The 25,878-nt window shown below is 36.7% G+C and overlaps 1 protein-coding gene across 1 annotated transcript in view; it reads left to right on the forward strand.

Moving 5' to 3' along the window:
* Positions 1 to 551: 551 nt before the first annotated feature.
* The window catches only part of CAND1 (cullin associated and neddylation dissociated 1), a 42,258-nt gene continuing 16,931 nt past the window's right edge, over positions 552 to 25,878 (forward strand). Inside the window, exons 1-4 of the mRNA XM_047740891.1 lie at positions 552 to 1,072; positions 11,706 to 11,849; positions 23,351 to 23,505; positions 25,226 to 25,349. Coding sequence (XP_047596847.1) covers positions 1,005 to 1,072; positions 11,706 to 11,849; positions 23,351 to 23,505; positions 25,226 to 25,349 — 491 coding nt within the window. The 5' untranslated portion in view covers positions 552 to 1,004. The remainder of the gene's footprint in view (positions 1,073 to 11,705; positions 11,850 to 23,350; positions 23,506 to 25,225; positions 25,350 to 25,878) is intronic.

Consider the following 25,878-nt stretch of genomic DNA (forward strand, 5'->3'; position numbering starts at 1 on the left):
AGAGGAAACCCGAATACGCGGCCGAAACCAATTGCGCGGGGAGCCAAAGATTTTATCCACCACAACTCATTGTCTAGACTACAAATCCCAGCATTCACTCCTCGCGCGGAGCCAATGAAGAAGCCCCAAGTTCCTTCAGCCAATCACATCCTGACCCAGGGACATACCCCGACTGAATTCTGGGATTTGTGGTTTTCACGTGGCAACCTTATTTCACCGTGGTGAAGGCAAAGTAGGCCACGCGTCCGATTCGAATGAAAGCTCTTTCTGATAATTCTTATGTTGGTCCCCACGCTACCCCTTAACTAGCATTACTCCTGGCGTTCTACCCCTTAAAAATCGTAAACCTTTCCTTTACTGTCATACGGAAAAAAGGCAAGTTATTCTCAGATTACAGCACGCTTGTTTCCCCCACCCCCCGTCCTTTAACCGTCGCTTTCAAGTCTCGCGAGAACAAATCCTTTTGGTCGTTGTCATGCCTCCTGAAAGGCGGTTCACGCGAAGACTGACGGAGGCCTCAGCCAACAGCATTACCTTTTAACTAGCGTCTCAATCGCGTGCGTGGGGAGACCTCCATGAACCCTGACCTCAGCTCTCCGTGGCGTCCCGCGTTTGTCGTTCCCGCCCCCGGAGCGAAGGAGGCGGGTTTTGGCCTCTTGCCCGAGGGAGCGAGTGCGGTGAGAGTGGCAGCGAGACCGACCCGAGTGGAGGTGTCTAGCTCCCCGGAGAGGCCCTGCTGTACTCCTCGCTGCCCATGAGCTCGGTTCCCAGCGAGCGGCGCCGTCGTTAGGCCGACCCCGTAGCCTCTGCTTCCTCCAGGACAGGCCCACGCCTCTCCCAGGAGGGGGCAGCCCGTCTAGGCGCCTCCCTAGTCAGCGTCGGCGTCGCGCTGCGACCCTGGAAGCGGGAGCCGCCGCGAGCGAGAGGAAGAGCGCCAGCAACAGCGGCGGCGGCAGCGGGCAGGAGCACCAGCAACGCCAGCGGGCGGGATCGAGGCCGTCAACATGGCGAGCGCCTCGTACCACATTTCCAATTTGCTGGAAAAAATGACATCCAGCGACAAGGACTTCAGGTGAGGCCGAAATCCGACCGTAAACCCACCTTGGGGTCCCCTATCCGCGGCCCTGGCCCTCACACGGGCCTTGCCCCACCCCTTTGGCCTTAGCCGGTTTGGGAGCTTTCCCGAGCTCTCCGGCCCACCACCCGTTCCCTGATCCCGCAGGTTCCTTTTTCTCCCACCTTCCAACCCCCTCCCCCCCCATTCGTTCCTCTAGGCCGTTGCCCGCTGCGGGTCCGAGGCGCCTTCTACGTCCCCAGACGCCTTCACTGCATTCCCTGCTCCCCACCCCCAATCCCGAGACGTGGTTTTCGCGTCCCAGGTGTGTGAAGGGGCAGAATCACCGACCCTTGTGGGGAAGGGAGTTGCTCTAGGCTTGGAGACCAGGAGGCCCGGGCCTACAGGCCAGCCCGCCTTTACCGCTAGGCCGCCCTCCTGGCTAGGGCTGAGGCTTGCTGCCCTCTCCGGGCCCCAGCTGCCGCCTCTTTCTCCGCAGATGGAGTGGGCCTAGGTGCATTCAGCTTGAACGATCTGCTTTATTTGAGCTTTCCACGGATTGTGTTATAAACTTTTTCTTTGGACAGTTCCTTTCGTGAAGGTGGGAAGAAGGGGGTGGGGTGGGGAGGGAGCCAGGATGAGGAAACTTGACTCGCAGGGTTTTCCCGCCAGCATCTCTGTCATTTTTCCTTGTCAGGTGAAAACTAAGCAGAAATTCGTGGTTTCATTCTCATTTCCTTATATCCAAAACTACTGCCAGAAAGGTGAATTCCTGGACCTTAAACGTAAAGCAAGCAAATGGAGCTTACTGATGGAAGTTTTCGAAAATGAGGGTGGTGAATATGAGGCTTTATTATGGCAGTTCTGTTCTAGGAGACTAGTACTGACTGTTCCAAACCTTGGTAATATGTATATTGAAGAATTGTTATATTTTTACAGATTATCTTGGCCTCTCTCCCTCTCTCTCTCTCTCTCTCTTTTTTTTTTTTTTTTTTTTTTGTGCTACAGTGGTGGTTACATTCCTTTCCTACCTCCTGTCCCATCACAAAATAAATAAGCTCCCAGTCTAAAAAAGCTTTTTTATTTCTTTGATATTTGTTTTATTCTCTAAGGCTTGGTGGTTGTATTTTGTGAGCACTTTAAAGGAAAGAACAGGTATCTTCAATTAAAATTGAAGCTGAAGCCTATTTTATTTTGTTTTATTTGTGTGTATATGCACAGTACCCTTTAATACCTGAATGCCTGAAAATGCCCAAACCACATCTGCCAGGAAGGTGTTTTCCTATTTGTGAAAAGAGAAGCATGAAAACTGTAATAATCGTATTCCTAACTAAATTGATGTGTCAGTGTATTCACATGGTCAGTTTTGGTTCTGTGACTTCAAAGCCAGAAATGATTTTTAAAAAGTTTTGCTACCTAGGACGTTATTAATTATTGCATTTGAAAATTTTAAAATCCAATTTGCTAATATGAAAAATTTTAGAGTTGTGACTTTTTGGGAGAGACATGGCTCTCTTTGGTTATTTTGGTATTTTAGATTTGTGTAGATCAAAATCAAGGTTTATTGGAGGAAATAAAAGTTTTGCTTTTGTTTTTGTGTTTTTTTTAAGGATTAGAATGCTGTTTACTTTGGAGCTTCGCTTGCTCCCAGTGCAAGACACTGAAATTTAAATACACATTTGAGTGGAATATATATACACATATATGTGAACTTTCAGCTGTGTAGAATGTGTGGTGTGATTCCCCGTCCCCCCCCCCCCCCCCCCCCCAGCATTTCTGTCAATTTGGCTCATTCTGTAAAAGTACTAAATATCATTCTGATTGTATTCAATTTCATACTAAAGATACCACTTTGCTGTAATGCTGTAATACTGTAATGGCATGATTTTGTTCAACTGGGTAGACTTGTGTATGGGTAATATGCTTAGAATAAACAAATCAAGCCCTGTTTATACTGCATATGTGATTTTTGACTCAAGCTACTTAATTTCTTGTAAAGATGATCTATACATGATTTTGTTTTCTTTTTAAAATAAATTATATGAAAGAAATAATGCTTTGATGTTAAGCTGTAGTCAGTGTTGAATTTGATAAGAATTATCTACCAGGTTCAACTATAGTAAATCAAAACATTGCTGGGAAGATTGTTCTAAAAGTGTAATATTGATATATTTCTAATAGTTGATAAAGAAGTTAAGTGTATGAACTGTGACTTCCAGCTATTTGGCATTTTTAAGGTATTTTTATTAACTGTGTTTTAAAGACTTGTAATATGCTGAAACCATCCAGTTAACAGACAAGTCTTAGAAACTACTCTGTATATTAAGTTACAGATAGAGATTAACTAAAATAGTAAGCATTTAAAATCAAGTATTTTGAATATTTTTCTGTATAATTTCAGTATAGGCATTTATTTGAATATATGTGTTCTATTTTAAAATTATCCCTTCTACTTTCTCATCTGGAATTTGTTTATTTTGGTGTAAATATCAGTTAGTTGCTATGTATTTTAAAATAGCTACTAACAAAGATCTTGAGGACAGAGTTAATATTACAGGATATCTAGTGCAAACCACTCTACCTATGCTAAGGGGAGACGAAAACAGTAATATATCTAAAAGGAAAGGAAAAAAAAAAATTACTCCTCTCATGCTAGACGCCAAAGAGACTATGACCTACCGGTCACAAAATATGGGCTCTAGTCATATGTTCTAGGGTAGTAGGATTCTTTCTTGGGAACTCTCTGAGATCTTGGGGAGACTACTTAATCTGGGACTAAATTTTTACTTTGAGAAACTTGTTCTTGGGTGATTACAAAAGGTCCCTTATAGGCCTGAAAATTTTAGGTGTCTGAATAACTAAATAGTCCATTCATATGAGGAAAGTAAAGAAATGGGTACAGGCTAAAAATTTTTCAGATGTTAGCATTTTTAAAAGAATCCTTTTGTAGGATTTAAATCATGGGTTCAATTTATTGGTGAGGGACATCTGATGTCCTTTTTCTTTCATGTTTTAGTATTCTGCACTCTTTGAAGGCCATATTTTAAGGTTTACTACTAGTAGGTAGGTCATTCTGTAGATACCAGAATGAAAACTTAAATGTGCATAAACCATGTGAATGCTCTATTTATGAATATTAATATTGAAAATTGGGTTGCGATAACTTAAGTTTTGCTCATATGTTTCACCACCAATTGAATTTAAGTATTCCAAGGACTAAGGAGCTGAAGAAAATTTACCACTGTTCTATCTTTATCTACATAGTAGTTAACATTAATGCTTATTGTCAGCTTTATATACTGGATCCTGTTTATTCTTATAACTCTAGTAAAGTGGATACTAACAATCTCTATTCCAGTCCAGGAAACTCAGGTGTGATGGTGTTCATTAAATACTTGTCCAGGGTGAGTTAGACATTAGATCTGGGGTTTCCAGACCACCCCCAACTCCAACCCCAACACCCAGAGCATGAACTCTTTTTTTTTTTTTTTTTAAGATTTTATTTATTTATTTGACAGAGATCATAAGTAGGCAGAGGCAGGCAGAGAGAAAGAGGGGGAAGCAGGCTCCCCACTGATCAGAGAGCCGGATGTGGGGCTGGATCCCAGGGCCCTGAGATCATGACCTGAGGCAAAGGCTTAACCTTTGAGCCACCTAGGTGCCCCCAGAGCTTGAACTCTTAGCTACTGTGTTATGTTACTTCTCCAGGGTTTTGACTAGGGGACATAAGACTAAACTTAAATTTCATTTCCCTCTCAGGCTTATGGAGTATTTTGTGCTAGAAGACACTTTAAGTAATTCCCTGAGAGGGACTGCAAAATGTTTTAAGATCTAGTGCTTGCCCTCAGTAATATTTACATACTTGTTGAATGGTTAAGACACTTTTACAAAAAGATAACCCAGAGCAATATGTAGTTCTCAGTCTTAAGTAGAGAAGATAATAGCAAGGAGATTCCTGTTGGTGGAGTCATGTGACTTAGGTCTTGAAATTGTAGGTAGAGAAAATGAGCGCAGGTGTGAAAGGTCACCATACAAGTAGATAATCTGACTGGAGCTGGTTGTTTAGGGAACTGCTTGAGGCTACGTAGGGAACTTGTTTTACCAAACTGAGTCCTCCACTGTTTTGGACTTGCGGGTTCTCAGGTGATAGTTTTAGTTGGATTTTAATTACAGTTAAGAGAAAAACATGTAACGATTTTGAGAAATTTCTTCCAGAAACCATTGTAAAAATCTGTCAGTCAATTTTTTAAAATACCATTTGATACAATCTTAAAATAATTACTACATTGCAGAATTTCCTAGTTTGATAATGGTTTATGTTACCAAATTTATGTATGTATGTGTTTTGGATATTAGCAGGTATTTTCTTCTTGGAAACTGTAAATGCTAATAAAAAAAATCTCAGGCCTCATATGGAATTCACTTTCAGAGCTGGAAGGGACTTCAGGATCCTATAACATAGCTGAAAGTAATGTATGGGTATTTATAATAATGTAACAATAAATACTAGCGAAGTTCTCTGTACTACCTGTGCTTGAAGAAAAGTAAGTTTTAATCAGAGGAAATCGATCTGTAGAGTTTTTAAGAAGGTGATTTCTGGGCACCCTTTAGGTACTTTGCAGGTTGATGGTGGTAAGTTACTGGATTTCACTTACGTGATTTTTCTTGATAAAGGTGTACTGCTAACACTGATTATCAGCAATGATGAAGGCTCACCATTGAAAAATAGACTTCATTGAGGAAACTGGAAAGAAGAGGACTAAATATTAATTTTACTTACATGAACAATATTAAGACCCTTCTAAATTAATACTCCAAGGGAATAAATTAGAAAAAATGAGATAGTGGTGGTGTGTGTATGAGTTCCTTGAAAGATAACTCACTGGATGGTGCAGTTGGCTCTTAATCACTTAGATTTCTGTTAGTAACGGGTAAAATTGTGCTTGTATACGTATGAGGGGAAGGGTTGTGAGACTGCTCATTGTGCAATACAAGGTATCCATTTCTGCCATTGTTTCGGCACATCTCTGCATTGGATTTACTAAAGATGAACAAGTTCTCCCCTCAAGGAACTTTCAGTCCAGTGGAATAAGCCAGGTGTATAAATTCTGTCCTGTGACTATCTTGTTCATAACTGTGTTTGCAGAGCCTAGCACAGTTCCTCATGATGGTACTCCTGGACCATTTATTGAATACGTGAGATGGCATTGTCTGTAGGTTATGCCCACTTGGGACTGCCTTAGAAGCTTAAAAGTTAGCATTTTAACTTTCCGCTCTCCCTCCTTAAGCCTTTTTTTTTTTTTTTCTTCCTATTTTGTCCCATCGTATTACCATGTACCAAATGTCCCAGTTGGAAAAACGTCGATGTCACCTTTCTACCTTTTTCTCGCTCATTTAATTTCCTGATTAGTATTTCTCAAAATGAGTCTTCCTGTCTCAGGCTTCTTTCTAATCCAGTCTTTTAACTCTTCCATTAGAATTTTCTTTCTAAATACCACAGCTGATCATTGCCTTCCTCACTAATTCCCGTTGACTACAAGATAAACTCTAAACTTCTTAGCTGTTGCGCACTAAGATCATTGAAATTACTCTTCCCCAAGTTTCTAACAAGCTCTGTGTGAATAATTTAGTAGGTCTTTTATTTGCTTACCTGTTTGATAGACAAGCATTGTTTATCACTCTTTCCTTCTTGAAATTCTCTAAAATAGGCATCCTTGTCACAGATTGGGCTTATTTCCATAGAGGGAGAGAGAACACACACTATGGGCAGTCTCAGTTAAAGAGTGTTAGGACCCATTCATTTGGGTAATTTTGGGAAGGCTCTAAGGAAGTGGAGTTCCAAACTGTATTGTTGGAAAGTTGGGACAATTCCATCGTTTGACATCTTAATACGAGGAGGGCAAGACTAAAGCAGAGGAAAAGCTGTAATTGGTGAAGAAGTAGCAATCACTTAATGAGTTAGAGAGGAAGATGTGTTTGGTATTTTGTGTTAAGTGAACTTGTCTGAAATGGCTGTTCTGTGAGGTTGTTGATGTCTAGGAAAACAGTACACTTTCTTTGTAAGCATCAGATCAGTTTGGAATAACATTCAGATATAGGTATGAGCCTCCTATCAGTTCCTGGACTGTAGGGCTACTGTTTTTTGTTTTTGTTTTTTCCCTTTTCTTAGTCCTCCCTTTTGACCAGCTGCAGGGCATCATTGATTTATGATGTCTGCATCTTCACTGTTGCTGAGACTTTGTTGAATAGGATCAGAGGAATGGCCATTCCGTGTAGTCTGTAGTTGAGCCAGCTTTATTAATCCTTTCTCTTCTTGTGAGTGGTTGAACCATCTGATATGACAGTGGCGGCTCGGTAACAGTAAGACTCTGGAAGGGATATATACATACCTGCCTATAACACCCAAGTCCCTTGGTTTTCCTCCTACTTCTTTGTCCGTTTTCTAGCTCATCCCATCCCATCCCCATATCTAATCCATTTCAAAGACTTATTTTAACCTTTTAAAACTCAAATAGTTGGTTCTCATTATTGTCTGTAGGTAGTACTATCAAGTTACCATAAACATTGAATTAGTGATACTGAGCCATTACTTCTAGGGGAAATATGGTGGTAGGTTCCTGTGAGCCTCTACTTATAGCATTTTCACAGTTGATCAGTTCATAACCTTGTTTTATGTTTGTTTCTGTTTAAAGACAACCTTATTTAATATATGTTGTTGATTCATTCACATTGTGCTCACAGCCAGTAGCGCTATTACTTCATGCCTGAGAAAAGCTTATTTAATACATGTATTTTTTTTCTGAAAGACACAGCTTTTTTGTACCTAGGAATACTAGACAGCACTACACTATGCTTGGGGCTCATTTTAAGCAGCAAAATTAACCAGCAACAAAAAGCACAAACGTGAAAGATGTGGCACTAGATAGAGGATACTTTTTATGGTATGTGAGTTGAAACAAGAAGGCATTTACTCTGCTAGTAATGTAAGAATTGATTGTATGTCCATTTTTCTCCCTCCATAGATTGTCATAATCCTAATTGTAGCTACCATCATTTCTCACTTAGGCTGCTACAGTAATTCTCCTAATTTCTCCATTCATTTTGGGTAAATGAGGATTGGTTCTCTCTACACTCTGATGATAGTGTAGCTGGAGTAATGTTTCTGAAATACACATTTGATCATTTCAGTATACTGCCCATCTCTGACCTAGATGCCTTTCAATAGCCTCCCATTGCTCTTAGAATAAAGACAATAAATAAAGACCCCCAACTCTCTTCAATCTCTTGGCCCTTGCTTACATGTCTGTCATTCCCCACCCCCACCCCCCGCAAATTCCTGCCTATGCTTCAGAGTTCAGTCTTTCCTGATGCACGACACTTAGTGCAACCTACATCAGGTTACTTTATTAAACCTAGTATTCTTTGTGCCCTATTCCTTTCCTTCCCTTCCTAGCATTTATCTCTGTTCATAATTACATATATCATTAACCCATATATGTAGTTTTTAAAACTAATATGTCTCTGTGATTGTATTGTAAGCTCCAAGACAATAGGAACTATTTGCTTTTGCCATCTCTTGTTTATACAGGGTTGAGTATAGTACCTGATACATAGATAATAGGTTCTCATTACATAGTGAGTATATCAGATCTTATCTTGACGTCAGCCTACATTTCCATCTTCTTGTTAGATTTCTTTCTACCTGCCTCTGTCCCAGCCACACTTAACTGCTTCTTAGCCTTTCACTCGAAAGTGTTAGTCCCTCAGTCCCTCAGCACTGTTGCTGCTGCCACCACCCCCACCCCAACACAGACAAAAATAAAAATTTAAAATTCCAAACCAGCGTTCCCCAGGCACACCCCTGTTAATCTTTGGAAATCCAAACTGACTGTCAGTTCTTTGGTGTGATCAGTGTCAAATGTCCTTGAGTATTTTTAAAAATCTGTAAGATTGAGATTTGTCCATGTACCTGCCTGTCTGCCATAGTAAGTGAAAAGATGAGGAGGAAGGGACTGGGTCTGTTTTATCATCTTAGGTCTTAACACCATGCCTAGAGCATTATTACGTGCTTAAGAGACATTTTACAAATTGGCTTTTGAATCTGCCATGAACAGCTTTTTATCTGGTTAAACAACTTCTTAACAGGATGATTTATAGTGCAAATTTTTATATCAAATTAAAGAAGGAAGAAATTCTTAGAACTTTCTGGTTGGGGGTCACTTTTAAAAAGTAACTCTTAGTATAACTTCATACTATCTCAATCCATTTTTTTCTGATTTTTAAAAGTATTACCTATTGCTGATATTACTGGAATTCATTTCAACCTTCAAAAATGTTTAACTGTTAGTCATCGATTTGTTAAAAACATGGAAGTATAGTTGATATACAATGTTATATTAGTTTCAGGTGTACAACAAAGTGATTTGACAGTTCTAATTCTCTACATTACACAGTCCTCACCATGCTAAGTATAGTCACCATACAAAATTATTACAGTATTAGTAGCTGTATTTCCTGTGCTTTACTTTTCATCCCTGCCATTTATTTTATAACTGGAAGTTTGTGCCTCTTAATCCCCTTTAATACCCTCTAGGCCCATCCGTGCATGTTGTTGAGAGGCAATATTTCATCCTTTTTTGTGGCTATTTCATAAAATATTCCATTGTTCTTTAATCCATTTATCTGTTAGAGGATACTTAGGTTGCTTCCATATGTTGGCTGTTGTAAACATAGGGGTGCATGTATCTTTTTGAATTAGTGTTTTGTTTTTGGTTTTGGTAGGTACCTAGCAGTGGAATTACTACATTGTATGGTATTCATATTTTTAATTTTTTGAGGAACATCCATGCCATTTTCCACAGTGGCTGCACCATTTTGCATCCTACCCACAGGGAACAGGGTTTCCCCTTTGTCCGTATCCTTGCCAGTGCTTGTTATTTCTTGTATTTTTGATACTAGCCAATCTGACTGGTGTGAGGTGATATCCTGTGGTTTTGTATTAATCCTAGATTTTTGAAAATCAGTAGACTTCTCTGAGGTCAGGAGCCAAGGTTTATTTACTTTTTATCTATCCTTTGCTCACTCATAGTCCAGCCTTTGTAGCATACTAGGCAATGAATAAGTAAGTGGCAAATAAAGGAAAGAATCTGTTTACCAGTAGACTCCCTTCAGAACCTTAAAACAACTTTTTGCATTGGGATTATTTACCTTTTTACCTAAATTAATGGCCATGTTCTCTTCAACCAGATGATGAGCATTTCAGGGGTCTTTAGAGGTCCTAACTACTCTGGTTTTATTTCATGATTTTATGGAAGTAAAATGGCTATTTTTAATGCTTTGTATGTAGAATTCCTGCATTAGTATGCTATTACTCAGTTTTTTGTTTTTTTCTAGAATATTGTGTGGTTTTAATTTCATTTGTCATATAAAATGGGGAGGGGCTATCAATTTCAACTGTGTTCATTTTAAAAGAAGTACATGCTTACTTTACCTTGTATAATCCCAATTTGAACACAGACTTTTTAAGCTGTTTACAAAACTTGGTAGGAATTGTGCTTGCATTGTAGTTTAAAACTTCATTAAATTAAGATTAAATGAACATACTAACTCTTTAAATAAATAGTGAATTGCTAAATTAATAAATTGTTTTGCCAATCCTTACCACATAGTTTATTGACTGTATTGCCAGACTATCTGCATAGCTGTTTATCATTTCAGCTCCAATAGTGTTTTTTTAATTGATTGATTTAATTGAAGACACAGATTTTGACATTTTTATATGTAATATAAATAGTACACTTTTACTCAAACTTGATCTGGTTCAGATACATGAAAAAGGCATTTAAGTATTTGTTACTGCAGTTAGGTTATTTCAATAGGTAGAGAAGAGCCAGAATTAGGGGCAAAATTCATTTGGCCTTCAGACAGATTGGGGAGGCTTTATTTCAGTGTGATTATTTGTTACTCTTGAGAAATTACTTTTAAAAAACAATGAATCGGCTAGTGAGGTTTATGAGAAAAAAATGAGAGTCTATTTACCTTATTTTTGTTTCCTATTCAACCCTTTCATTTGAAGCTGAGACAGTTGATCGCTCTGGGGTTTTTGTTAGGCTATTTATTCAGTATGAAACTTGTCTTTGGCAGTAGTTCTTGAGGGGGCTGGATGTCAGATGGAACAACGTTCTAGAATTGCCTCTTCACCATTTTGAAAATACACCTGATGAACCTTGTGATGGGAGTTGGAGTGGAAGTGAGAATTTGTATTTTGGAAATTTCCCAGTAATTTTTTAATATGTGACCCCCGCCCATCAATCCAATAGAGAATATTATATAGGAAGGTATTATGTTTGTAGTTAAACACTTCCTAGATAAAATTCAAATCACATGCAAAGGAAAAGGTAAAGAGGAGTTTTTCTGCTCTTAAAAGCAGTGATACAATTAATTATGAAAATGAAAGAGCACTCATGGTAGATCCTATCAGTAACTTAAAATAGAACTGACCTGGGAAAGATAATTTAAAGTGATGGTACCTTATTTAAAAGAGTTTGTTAGGACTTAAGATAGTTAGGTAAGGATGATAGCATTAGATTTGAAAGATACGGTCTTTGTGCTTAAAAAATTTAAATTATCAACAAATTTAATTTTTTGATAGGTTTATGGCTACAAATGATTTGATGACAGAACTGCAGAAAGATTCCATCAAGTTGGATGATGACAGTGAAAGGAAAGTAGTGAAAATGATTTTGAAGTTACTGGAAGATAAAAATGGAGAGGTACAGAATTTAGCTGTCAAATGGTAAGTGTTTTTTACTTGCTTCCTACCCCTACCAGCCCCATTAAAAGACTCAGTGTAATACTTGGTAAATTATTTTAGTCTTGTACTATGTCTTTCTGGAATTTCCTTTAGAATTTACAGATGAGTGGTGAATGTTTAATGTTTGTATATGGTACGTATGATGCACTTCTTAAAGTTTCTTTTTTTTTTTCTTTAAAGATTTTATTTATTTATTTGATAGAGCAAGAGAGCACAGCAGGTGAAACAGTAGAGGGAGAAAGGGAACAGTACAGGGAGAGGGAGAAGCAGGCTCCCCACTGAGGAAGGAGCCCGATGCAAGACTTCCCAGGATGCTGGGATCATGACCTGAGCCAAAGGCAGATGCTTAACCATCTGAGCCACCCAGATGTCCCATACATTTCTTAAAGTCTTTTATGGTATTTTGATTCATACGAAATACGTAATGGAAACTGCAGACAGAGTGATTATCTCACTTGTTTGACCTGATTTTTTTTAGCCCAGTTTAGAAGGCCTGCCTGCCTCTGTCCATTTCTGTATGAAAATTTAAGAACCAGTGATCAAGGGAAGTAAGAAATAATAAGACTTTATAAAGAACAGCAGCATTTAAAATCATAGTTAGCACAAATTCAGACTGAGGATACAGTAGTTACAAAGAATTTTTCCTAAAAATGGTGGGAATTCCAATTGTCTTTGTGTACAGTGCAGTAGGAGCATATTATTAGACATGGTATTGACAGTTTGACTATTTTTAGTAATAGGGTACAGAATTTGAGCTCTCAGTAAATTATGTTAATGGATTTATTTCATTTATGTGTATCAAATACTAGAAAACCTTAACAATTTACATAGTAAGTTATTAGAAAGTATAGCCTTTAGTTTCATATAACAAACACTGGAATTTTATATCATTTTGTATGTCCTGTAATAATTAGGCAACAATTTAAGTAAAACATTGCCTCATTATGACTCCTTTATTGCACTTAAAAAAATTTTTTTTAAAGATTTTATTTATGGGAGAGAGAGAGAGAGAACGTGCGCACGCGCACACAAGGAGGAGTGGGGAAGGGTGGAGGGAGAGGGAGAAGCAGATTCCCCACTGAGCAGAGAGTTTTCCGGGATCATGACCTGAGTGGAAGGCAGATACTCCACTTACTGAGCCACCCAGGTACCCAACATTGCATTTTATTACAAAGGTTTTAAGTTTGTTTTAGGCTTAGGTTTTACATACCTGCTATAAAAACGTGAGAAATTATTGGTCAGCATAGAGTTTCTAGACATGCAGTACAATTTTCTTTAACTTGGGACATTTGCAAGTTTAAAATAAGTCTTAAAAAGGTAAGTTGGAGGATAATGCAGTGAGTATAATTTTACTTTAGTTATTTTTCATCTTTTAATTTTTTTGCTTGTGCTTAATAAAATTAAATATTGTTCAAAATATATGATGAACATCTACCAGCTTTTAAAAGTGGTTAATATAAGGTAGTCTTTGTCTGAAATTGAGAGTTGAGAGGTACATAGGTCTTACTCACTTGTGTAGGAATCTTCTCATTAGGAACCTGAGCTTTTGGTCTTTCGAAGACCTTTTATTCTTAAAACGTAACAGATTGGAGGGAAGAAATGGCATATATTCAAGAAAAAAAGGAATGAAGATAAAAACAAAAGTAATATAGGAGGAGATAAAAACCCAAGAACTGATTTTTAGAGGAGGGAAAATCACAATAGATAAATTACTAACTAGCCTTATCAGGAAATAGGGAAAATTGTCAAAGAACTCATCACCCAAAAGAAACTCAGGCCCAGAAGTCTTTAACACATGTCTTTGAAACCTCAAAGAACAGATAATTCCAGTACAGAGAGTTCTAGTACTATTCCAGTACATAAAACTTCCCAATCTTTTATTTAAACCAATTACTGATAACATATCCTGACTGAGGATAACACTGAAAAAGAAAACTACAGACCGTTTAAATGTTCAGATATAATCCAGCAATACAGTAAGTGTGACATACCATGACTAAGTAAGATTAATTCCAGGAATAAGGGCAGTTCAGTATTAATGTGCTTTGTTAATATATTTCATTATTAGTAGGTAAGAGGAAGAAGAAACAGTTGTCTAGGCACTATTAAGATTCGACATTGATGCTTGATTAAAACAAAGACACCAAAACACAACACTTACTTAGGCTACTTAATGTAATTAGGAGTGAAACACCTTCTGAAGACCATCATCATACTCAATATATCACTGGAATGAAGAACGGATCAGGGATGCTTTATCTCACTTGGGAGAATTCCCTACTTATTTCTAGGGAAACATTTAATAACGGAGTTGATAAGACCTTTTTTAACATCAGGCGTACATACACATACACATACCTTAACCCAAAAGCCAGATACCTTTACACTAATTACCAGATACCTTTACACTAATGTCAGGAACAAATCAAAGATGGTTTTCTTTCTCCACTACATTCTTTTTTTTTTTTTTTTTAAGATTTTATTTTTTTATTAGACTGAGACAGCGAGAGAGGGAACACAAGCAGGGGGAATGGGAGAGGGAAAAGCAGGGTTCCCGCCGAGCAGGGGAGACCAATGCTGGGCTTGATCCCAGGACCTTGGGACCATGGCCTGAACTGAAGGCAGATGCTTAATGATGGAACCACCCAGGCGCCCCTCCACTACATTCTTTTTGAAGGTATTAGCCACTATAGGACAAGGGAGAATAAAATGATATGCATAAGAATTGGAAAAGGTACATGAAAATAAGTCAGTCAAGAAAAAAATTTCATGTGGACAGTAAGAAGTCAGTGAAGTAATGAGAAGTCAGGGAAGGTAATGAAGAAAAATGTGTAATTCTCATATAAACAATAATCAATTGGAAGATCTCATGGAATCAAATGTCCATCTATTAGAGCAACAGAAAGACAAAATGCCTAGGAATTAAATGTAACAAGAAATGTTACAATGGTGACCTTGAGTGCGGGTATTGAATAGTGTAGGTAAGGTTACAATTTTATCTTTTTCAAAACTTAAGGAGAACTTTAAAATATTCTTGACCCCTAAAAAAATGTACTTGGAACAAATGGAAAGACATTCCATGTCCTTGGATTGGATAAATCAACAAAGTTATTGGTTCTCTTCAAGCTAATTCAATGCTAACTTAATTGTAAAAAATTATTTCACAAGCTAGACAAGTTGATTTTAAGGTATATTTTGGTGGGAGGGAGAAGGGCAGGAGTTTGTTTTCTCAAGATAGTCAAGAAAACTGAAAAAGTTTAACAGTTGCTGAAGTAGGAGTTGTTGCTTAGCCCTACTAGATATGAAAAGAGGCTATTATGTTTCTCTAATCAAAGCAGTGCAGTAGTGAGGCATTAATGGACAAGTGGAGTAAAATAGAAAGTATGTGATAGAAAGTTGGATTCTTTTTTTTAAAGCTTTTTATTATTTATTCAACAGAGAGATAAAGAGCACAAGCAGGCAGAGCAGCAGGCAGAGGGAGAGGGAGAAGCAGGCCCCTGGAATCATGACCCAAGCCAAAGGCAGCTGCTTAACTGACTGAGCCACCCAGGCGCCCCGGATTTTTTTTTTTTTTTTAAAAGGACTGGATAACTATTTGGAAAAGATATAATGGTATCCTTACCTCACATACAACATCCTTACTGAAGGTCACTGTTCGCTTTAAATTAGTTTTGCCTGTTTTAGAACTTCATATAAGTGGAATTATACAATATGTTCTCTTTTGTGTCTAGCTGACATACTCCTCACATCTGTGAGATTCATCCATGTTGGGTGTATTAGTATTTTTTGACTTTCTATCATTGATTAGTAGCCATCTCGATAACCAGGCTGTTCATACATTTGGTTTCTTTCTAGAGTTTGGCTATTGTGAATAGAGATACAATGAACATTCTTGTATGAGTTCTTTTTAGGAAATGGTCTTTTTAATAGATAAATACCTAAGAATGGATTTGCTGTTCTACATTTAGATTTTTAAGAAACTGCCAAATTGTTCCCCCAAGTATTTGCATCATTTTACATGAAAGTACCAGTTGTCACCACATTCTCACCCATGCTTGGTTTTGTCACTCTTTAATTTTAGCCATTTTAGTAAGTGTTTAGGTGTAGTTTTAATTTACATGTCCCTGATAACTAGTAATGTCCAGTGCTGTTTTGTGTGTTGGATTTTTTTTTTTGGACTTTTCCTAATTTTTTTTAAGTGAGGTGGTTTTCTTATTTATTTTTTTTTTTAAGATTTTATTTATTTATTTGACAGACAGAGATCACAAGTAGGCAGAGAGGCAGGCACAGAGAGATGGGGGAAGCAGACTCCCCGCCAAGCAGAGAGCCTGTTATGGGGCTTGATCCCAGGACCCCGGGATCATGACCCAAGTTGAAGGCAGAGACTTTAACCCATTGAGCCACCAGGCGCCCCAGAGGTGGTTTTCTTATTATCAAATTGTAGGAGTTCTTCATATAGTCCAGATAGGCCCTTTGATACATATATATATATATATATATATATATATATATATTTTTTTTTTTTTTTTTTTTTTTTTTTTTTTAAAGATTTTATTTATTTGAGAGAGATCACAAGTAGGCAGAGAGGCAGGCAGAGAGAGAAGGAGAAGCAGGCTCCCTTGCCGAGCAGAGAGCCTGATGCGGGGCTCGATCCCAGGATCCTGAGATCATGACCTGGGCCAAAGGCAGAGGCTTAACCCACTGAGCCAACCAGGCGCCCCTCATACATATATTTTATAAATACTTTCTCCCAATTTGATGAGCTTAAGTTTTTAAATTTAGTTTTAAATTTAGTTTCATTTGATTATCTTATAAATTAATTTCAGCTTTTCTTTTATGGTAATTGCTTTCCATGTCCTAAGAAGCCTTTGTTTATCTTACGTTGCAACAATTTCCTCCCTTTTTTTTTTTCCTAAAAGCCGTACAGTTTCAGCTTTTACTTTTAGTCTTGTGATGTCTTGAATTAATTTTTGTGAAATAGGAATTGAGTTCAGTTTTTTCATGGTGACATCTCATTGTTGAAGCACCATTGATTGAAAACTGCTTTCCCCATTGAATTGCACTGATACCAGAGATCAGTAGACTGAAAGTGTGGGTTTATTTCTTCACTTTCTTGTGTTTCATTGGTGTTTTTGTGTATTATTATACCAGTACAAAACTGTTGTATTGTAGTGTAATGTATTAGACAACCTTGCCACTGTTGACTTTTTGGGGTGATAATTCCTTGTGAGGAGCTTACCTGTGTATTTTGTGTATTGTAGGATATTTAGTAGGATCTTGCCTTTAGCTACTATTTGCTAGTAGCATTCCTTCTTTCCCTAGGAGTGTCAACCCAGAATGTTTCCAGACATTGCCAGCTATCTACTGGAGGTTAAAAATTGCCCTTTGTTGAAAACCCCTGGTATAGATGTATACAAGTCTGTTGTAAGGTGGTGTAAGTTGTCTAGCTTCCTTCTTCCTTTCCCAAGAGAATTTTGGTTTTTTAGTTTTGGTTTTTTGTATTTCCATTGTAAACTTCAGAATCGGTTTGTCAGTTTCAGTTTTTTTTTTTTTTTTAAATAAGCTTGTTCAAATTTTGATTGGGATTGTGTTAAAGCTATAGAGATTTTTGAAGAGAGCATCATAACAATATTGTCTTTTAACAGTGAACCATAGTATCTCATACTTACTTATAAGTCACAGTAGTTTTTGTAGATTCCTTGGGATTTTCTACCTAAATAGGGGTCATTAGTGAATATCCCCCCTCTTTCAGTCCTGATTTTGGTAATTTGTGTTTTCTCTCCTTTTTCCCTCAAGTCATCTAATTAGGGATTTACCAGTTTATCAAAGAACTGTTTTTTCTCTGTTGTTGTTGCCTTATTTCATTGATTTCTCTTTTATTGTAATGCTCACTTTCTTCCTTTCTAATTCTTAAACAATTAAAGGTATGTATTTTTTTCTAACTACTTCTTGAGCTACATTCTACAAATTCTGCTGGTATCAGGTAATCTCTACACCCAGTGTGGGCTTGAATTTAGAACCCCGAGATCAGGATTTGCATGCTCCACCAACTGAGCGAGCCAGCCAGGTGCCCCTGGATTGAAATAGTTTTAATTCTGTTGTGATTTTTCCTTTGATCCTTGGGTTATTTAGAAGTAATTTTCAAATATTTGGAAGTTACCTAGATGTTTATTTTTATTGCTGTCTAATCTATTCCATTTTGTTCAGAGAACCATATTCTTTAAAATTTCAGGATGTTTGTTTTGGTTTGTTTTGTCTACTTGGATTTGTTTTATGGTTTGGTATTGTGATACATCTTGGTGAATGAATGCCCCATATATACTTGGAAGAAAGTATATTCTGTGGTAGAGGGGCATAATATTTTAGAAATGTCAAGTCAAAGTAATTGATAAAGTTTAGATTTTATATTCTTTGTGATTTTTTTGTTTTTGGCATTAAATACCCAGAAGAGTGGAGTGTTTAAGTTTTCCAACTATGATTGTCAAATTATCTGTTTTTCTCTTTGGTAATGTCAGATTTTGTTCCATGTATATTAAAACCTAATGACTAAATGCATACATGTACATTTATGTCTTCCTGATGTTTGACCTTTTTAGGAGTATAAAATGTTTCTCTTTAAATATACCTTATCTTCAAGTGTATTTTCTTCTTTGTTAATATGGAAAAGTCACCCCAACTTTTTAAGATTAGTGTTCGCATAGTGTACCTTTTTTTATTTTTCAGTTTAATCTGTGTGTTTATTTTTAAATGCTGTTTCTTATAGACAGTGAATAGTTAATTCTTGCTTTGATTCAGTCTCATAATTTTTGCCCTTTAATAGGAGTGCTTATATAGTTCATTGGCATTTATTACAAATATTTGGCACGGTTGGATTTAGGTGTGTCATTCTTCTTATTTTCATTTTGCTTTTGTTGCTCTTGATGTGTTCCCCACCCCCCATCTGCCTTCTTTTGGGTTAATCAACTCTTTTATAGCAACAGTTCTCAAAGTTTGATTCGGGGGACCCTGGAACATTATGTGACCCTGAACGTGCCAAAGTTTATCATGTGAATAATTATTTTCCCTTTGACTCTTGTTTTCTTCTAAGTGCACAATGTAATTTTCCAGAGGCCGCATGATGTGATCATCACAACAGATCGAATACAAAGTCAAATATGAGAATCCAGTTTTTTTTGAAGTGCAAACATAGATATCAGTGCTATTTTTCTCACTTTTTTGAGAAAGGTTAATTTTTGAAAAAATGTTTATGTTAACATGTGATAGGTTTATTTTTGTCACTTTTAATTTTTAATATGGTAAGTAGTGACAGAACCCACATAAAAGTTTTTGGGGTCTTCATTGATTTTTAAAGTGTTAAAAGGGTTCCTGAAACCAAAAGGTTGGGCATCTGTTTTATATTTAATTTTGATATTCTTTTTTGACTTTTTAGATATTATCTCCTAGTGTTTTTTGAATTGTCACTCTAGGCTAGGGATTATAAATTGCATCTTAAAATTATGACAGTCTACTGAAGGTTATTTACCACTTGATACAAATTATATAAACATTGCAACATTTTCCCATTTACTTTCTTCCTGTCTTTGTGCTGTTGGCTTTTTTTTTATATTTGTGTGTATATATATCTGTAATACAGTATTATTTATAGTTTGAAGGAAAATCATAAAGTCTTTTATTTTTTTTTTCACTTTTTAATGTATAAGTCTTTTATTTTTTTAAGTGTACTTATTTACTTACTTATTAGTAATCTCTAAACCCAATGTGGGGCTTAAACTTAACAACCCTGAGATCAAGAGTTGCATGCTCTGCCATTGAGTCAGCCAGGCACTCCTTGTAGTCTCTTAAATAAAGCCTTTTATGTACACATATTTACATTTCTGGTGATTTTTGTAAATCCGAATAACCATCTAGTTTACTTTTTCTTTAGCCGAAAGAACTTTCTTCGGCAGTTCTTGCGGTATAGGTTTGGTAGTGGTAGAGTTTCAGTTTTTATCATAAATTGTCTTTATTTTTTTTTTTTTTTAAGATTTTATTCATTTGTTTGAGAGAGAGAGAGAGAGAGAGAGCATGAGAAGGGGGAGGGTCAGAGAGGGGAGTAAACTCCCCGCTGAGCAGGGAGGCCGATGCAGGACTCGATCATGACGACATGAGCCAAAGGCAGTTGTTTAACCACCTGAGCCACCCAGGTGCCCTTTATTTTCATTTTCAAGGGATAATTTCACTAGATTTGGAATTCTAGGTAGACCTTTTTCTGTTTTTAGTTAACATCATTATTTGGCATTCAAATTGTTATTTTTCTAAAATAGAGTTTTAGAGAGTTTACAGTCTTTATCTGCAGAAGGGTTGGTCCAACAGAGCTGTTTTGCCACTACCAGAAGCTAGAACTCTTCACATTCATTTTTAGAATCCCCTTTATTTTCACTCCAATTTTTTCATTGTTTCATGTTAGGTTTTTACACATACGCCATGTCTTTTGTCACTGCTATATTTTGGATTGAATTGTTCTTGGATTTCTCCAACCTTTTTATTTTTCTTTCTTCTCTTAATTTCCCAAATTGCACTGCCTATGGCTTCTCCAGTCAAGCAGTTTATTGAACATCTGTATTTGATAAATGTTGATCTGACATTTATTCAATTAATCTATTTTTTTTTATTTTTTTTAAGTTTAATAAAGGATTTTTTAATTTTTTATTTTTTATAAACATATATTTTTATCCCCGGGGTACAGGTCTGTGAATCGCCAGGTTTACACACTTCACAGCACTCACCATAGCAAATACCCTCCCCAATGTCCATAACCCTACCCCCCTTCTCCCAACCCCCCTCCCCCCAGCAACCCTCAGTTTGTTTTGTGAGATTAAGAGTCACTTATGGTTTGTCTTCCTCCCAATCCCATCTTGTTTCATTTATTCTTCTCCTACCCCCTTAACCCCCCATGTTGCATCTCCACTTCCTCATATCCGGGAGATCATATGATAGTTGTCTTTCTCCGATTGACTTATTTCGCTAAGCATGATACCCTCTAGTTCCATCCATGTCATCGCAAATGGCAAGATTTCATTTCTTTCAATTAAACTAGTTTTATCATGTCACTTATGCTTGACAAAATGCATTGGCTCCCAGTTTTACCACATCACATTTAAATTTGCCATCCTAACTTTAAAGGTTCTCCATAATGTCCCAGGGGCCTACCTTTCCTATTGTCATTTATATGCCTTTTGTGTCAAACAGTTCTTTTCATCCTCATTTTTTAAACTTATTTTATTTAAATTCACTTAACATATAGTGTATCATTAGTTTGAGATGTAGAGTTCAGTAATTCATCAGTTGTATATAACACCCAGTGCTCATTAACATTCCCCCACCCACTTCCCCTCCAGCAACCCTGTTTGTTTCTTATAGTTAAGAGTCTCTTATGGTTTGTCTCCCTCTCTGATTTTGTCTTATTTAATTTTTGCCTCCCTTCCCCTATGATCCTGTTTTGTTTCTTAAGTTCCACATATGAGTAAAACCATAATTGTCTCTGATTGACTTATTTCACTTACCATGATACCCTCTGTTTCCATTCACATCAGTGTAAATGGTGCCATTTCATGCTTTTTTTTTTTTTATTTTATTTATTTATTTGACAGAGAGAAATCACAAGTAGGCAGAGAGGCAGGCAGAGAGAGAGAGAGGAGGAAGCAGGCTCCCTGCTGAGCAGAAAGCCCGATGTGGGGCTCGAACCCAGGACCTGGGATCATGACCTGAGCCGAAGGCAGCGGCTTAACCCACTGAGCCACCCAGGCGCCCCCATTTCATGCTTTTTGATGGCTGAGTAATATTCCTCTGTGTGTGTGTGTGTGTGTGTGTGTGTGTGTGTGTGTGTGTGTGTGTGTGTGTACACACATACACATCTTTATCCATTCATCTGTTGGTGGACATTTGGGCTCTTTACATAGTTTGGCTGTTGTGGACATTGCTGCTATAAATATTGGGGTGTAGGTGTCCCTTTGGATCACAATGTTTGTATCCTTTGGGTAAATACCTAGTAGTTCAATTGTGGGATTGTAGTGTAGCTCTATTTTTAACTTCTTGAAGAACCTCCATACTGTTTTCCGTAGTGGCTGCACCAGCTTGCATTCCCACCAACAGTGTAGGAGGGTTCCCCTTTCTCCACATCCTTGTCAACATTTGTTGTTTCCTGACTTGTTAATTTTAGCCATTCTGACTGGTGTGATGTGGCATCTGATTGTGGTTTTGATTTGTATTTCCCTGATGCCAAGTGATGTTGAGCATTTTTTTCATGTGTCTGTTGGCCATTTGTAGGTCTTCTTTGCAGAAATGTCTGTTCATGTCTTCTGCCCAGTTCTTGACAGGATTATTTGGCTTTTGGGGTGTTGAATATGATAAGTTCTTTTATCTTCTCCCATTCCTTGGGTTGTCTTTTGGTTTTGTTGACTGCTTCCTTTGTTGTGCAAAACCTTTTTATCTTCATGAAGACCCAGTAATTCATTTTTGCTGTTGCTTCCCATTCCTCATTTTTTTAATATGCATTCCATTCATTCTGGTCTCTGATCTTTCCATTTAAAATGCTCATTTTTAACAATATCCTATAAACTAAGTACCTAAAAATATGTCCTTAGGTGCAGTCTTCTGTCCTGTAAATACTAATATAGAATTTAAGAGTTTTTAAAAAGAAATTGTGCAGAGTGGTGTATATCTTCATTTCATTTCTAAAATAGCTTTGTGAATTTCTTAACCTTATCAACCAGTGGTAAATATTTGGAGATAGGGTCATTACTTATTCAGTATAGTCTTAAATATAAGGGCTCTTCAATGAAAATTCATGTACCAAGCATCTATGTGCTAAATTCTTTGGGAAGGGCACTAAGGAAGAACTTTTCTCCGTCGACAATCAGTGGACCTTCATGCAAACCTATAATAATAATAATATAAAACACTAATATGAACAGAATATTCAAGGTTCTTTGGGAACACAGAGTAGTACTAACTTGTTTGCTTTTTGTAACCAGTGGTTTGATGCTTTTTAAAATTTAAACAGGAAAATAGAAGGAATGTGAATTCTTTTGGTTCACAAGGTGGAGTTGGTGATAGATGATAGGAGGAAGGCAGGATCAGAGTTGACAAAGTGATCTATTGGAATTGCTGTTTCAGGTAAACCATAGGATCCTTGTTAGGAGCAGACACCTAATTAGCTTTTTTAGTACTAAAAAATGTTTTGTATATATGAAGAATTGGGAGAGGTAAAAGCATCTTAAGTTTCATGAAACCATGGTGGATATCAGTGGGAAACCTGGAAACCAACTGCAAGGAGCTTATCAGTCCAAATTTGTTTTACACCCTTATTCATATACAATGGATGATACAGGCATAGTGTATTTACTTTGTGTTGATAGTTGCTTGGTGGAAAAAATTAATGCTTTTTGTCTATTTTTGTTTTTGTATTTAATGTAAATTAATTTTTTTTCTATTTTATATTACAGTCTTGGTCCCTTAGTGAGTAAAGTGAAAGAATACCAAGTAGAGACTATTGTAGATACCCTCTGCACTAACATGCTTTCTGATAAGGAACAACTTCGAGATATTTCAAGTATTGGCCTTAAAACAGTAATTGGAGAACTTCCTCCAGCTTCCAGTGGTAAGCAAGAGCACTTTTTTCTTCCTAGTTCCTTTTTACCTGGAGCTGTTCTTCCTTTCATTTGTTTTTTCCTCCTGGCCAGGGAAGGGGAGTAGTGTCTATCAGAGGATTTTTGTAAGGATCTCTTTGAACAAGTAAGAGGAAAAATGTCCAGAGTCTTATTTTTGCTTAAAATCAGTTTTCACTTTTAAATGAATATTATCTTGACTGAATTTAAGTATCTTCTAGGAATAGCAAGATTTTTTATTGTTGTATTTACCATGACTACAGAATAGAGTTAATGCTAACCTGTGCATTAAGGGAAAAGGTAACCAAAACTTTGAGTTATTTCTGATTAGCTCTCTATTTTTAATACTAATTTTGCTTTGCATCAGAATTTATGATGTGTAAAACATAATACTGTTTTAAGATAGTTGTGAAATAGTCTAGTTTACTAGTATCTTTATGAAGGCTGACTCTGTAGCTACTTTGGTAATTTAAAAAATTTAAAATGACAATGAATTTGTTAATTAATTAGACTTAGGCCTCTGACACAAATATTTAGGTAATGCAAATTTTAGAATTGATATTTACTACCAAGCTGTTGGCTAAAATCAGCAGGCTAAAGTTGTTGATGGTCTTATCTATAGGTGAAGTAAAATTATCTACTTCATGGAGAGATGTAGACTGGTAATAGTGTAGTCTAAGTATGTGGTTTTTACTCATTTACTTAACAAATATTTATTAATCTTTTGCTATGCTAGCCATCATGCTAGATTGGTGTGTATTATTTCAGTAAGTCTAAACATCAGCCATATGGGTCCTAATATTCATAGTTTATCAGTGAGGGAACTGAAAAGCAGAGAGATTAGGTTAATGCACCCAAAGTTGTGATTACCTATTTGGGTGAAGATTCAAATCCTCCATTATCTTTTAATCGAAAGATGATCCTTTTTCAGCTGTTTCTTATCAGTGTGACTTTAACTCTCATTATTTCTGTAAAATATTTCTTATAATTGTATTAGTTATCTTGATGTTTTCCTCATTTCTTTTCATTGAAACGTTTGTTTTTAGCTGATTTCTGGTTCTAACGAATTCTGTTAACTGTTTAGATTAATTTCTTGTTCTTTTTTTCTCCCACCTGCCAGTAATAAGACAAATCTACTTCAAAATAGAATAACCTTGATTTATGAGTTCTCTGGAACAGCATTTCTAGTTCATCATAATGAAGTTTTGGAGTCTTTGGATTGGAATAGGAAGGATCTTACAGGTTTACAGCTCTCTTTTTTAAGAGATCATGTTGTTAGAGTTCAGAATATATTTGGTTTTTAATTCACTGAAATTTTAAAGTCTAGGTTGCTAGTAAAGAGTATTCAAGTAGAAGAAAATTCATTTCTGTTTTCCAGTCTAGAGGTGCAAACACTACAGCTCCTATTGGCTCCATCGTCGGCAGTCATGTCAGTATATAGAATACTTGTCCAGTAGAGTCTTTTGAATTGTTACTGTTTTGCCTGTGTCGTGTACTCCTTCTGCAGTTATTATCTCTTATTTCTGCTTATGTCTAATAAATTACTTGGCTAAAAACAACCCATTTTGAAATACTTACTTTTCTGACATGGATCTCTTAAGTCAGTCTCAATTATAATCATTTAAAGTTGTTGACTATCTAGTAAGCACCATGAATATAAGGTAGAGTCATTATACTTGCCTTGAAATTATTCTTGGTTTATTATTCATGCAGGCTCTGCATTAGCTGCTAATGTATGTAAAAAGATTACTGGACGTCTTACCAGTGCAATAGCAAAGCAGGAAGATGTTTCTGTTCAGCTAGAAGCCTTGGATATTATGGCTGATATGTTGAGCAGGTAAACATGCCTATCATTTGTATTATTTGTAATACAAAAGCTATGTGCATTTATTAAAAACACCTTTTGATAAATATAATTTGGTCTGTTTAAATTGTGGCTGTTTATAAATATGTGGGAGGGAGAAATAAGCTAATTATATTTATCACATAATATTGCATAGCAGGCATTTTTTATAGTTTTGAAAAGTAATAAAATTTGTGATTTGAATATGTCAGCATAGTTTTTATGTTTTGTTTTACTCTTAGATCTTGATAACCGGGATTTCTCTATTAAATAAGAGATGTGCTGGTAGGAGTAGCAAATTTTCCAGTTAAAGTAATGGCATAAATTTCAGCAATCATGATGATACTGTGTTTGGGGAGGATGGAGCTTGGCTTTATAATTTTTTCCTTGTTTGCTTTCCTCTGGAAGTCCTCTGTTTGCTTTTCCTTCCTATCTGAAAGATAGGAAGATAAAATCAATTCCAAGGGGGAAAATACCTTAAAAGACCTACCAGTTATAGTGTATCCCTAATTCTCAAAATCAT

Source organism: Lutra lutra, chromosome 8, assembly GCF_902655055.1.
Source record: "Lutra lutra chromosome 8, mLutLut1.2, whole genome shotgun sequence".
Classification (NCBI taxonomy): Eukaryota; Metazoa; Chordata; class Mammalia; order Carnivora; family Mustelidae; genus Lutra; species Lutra lutra.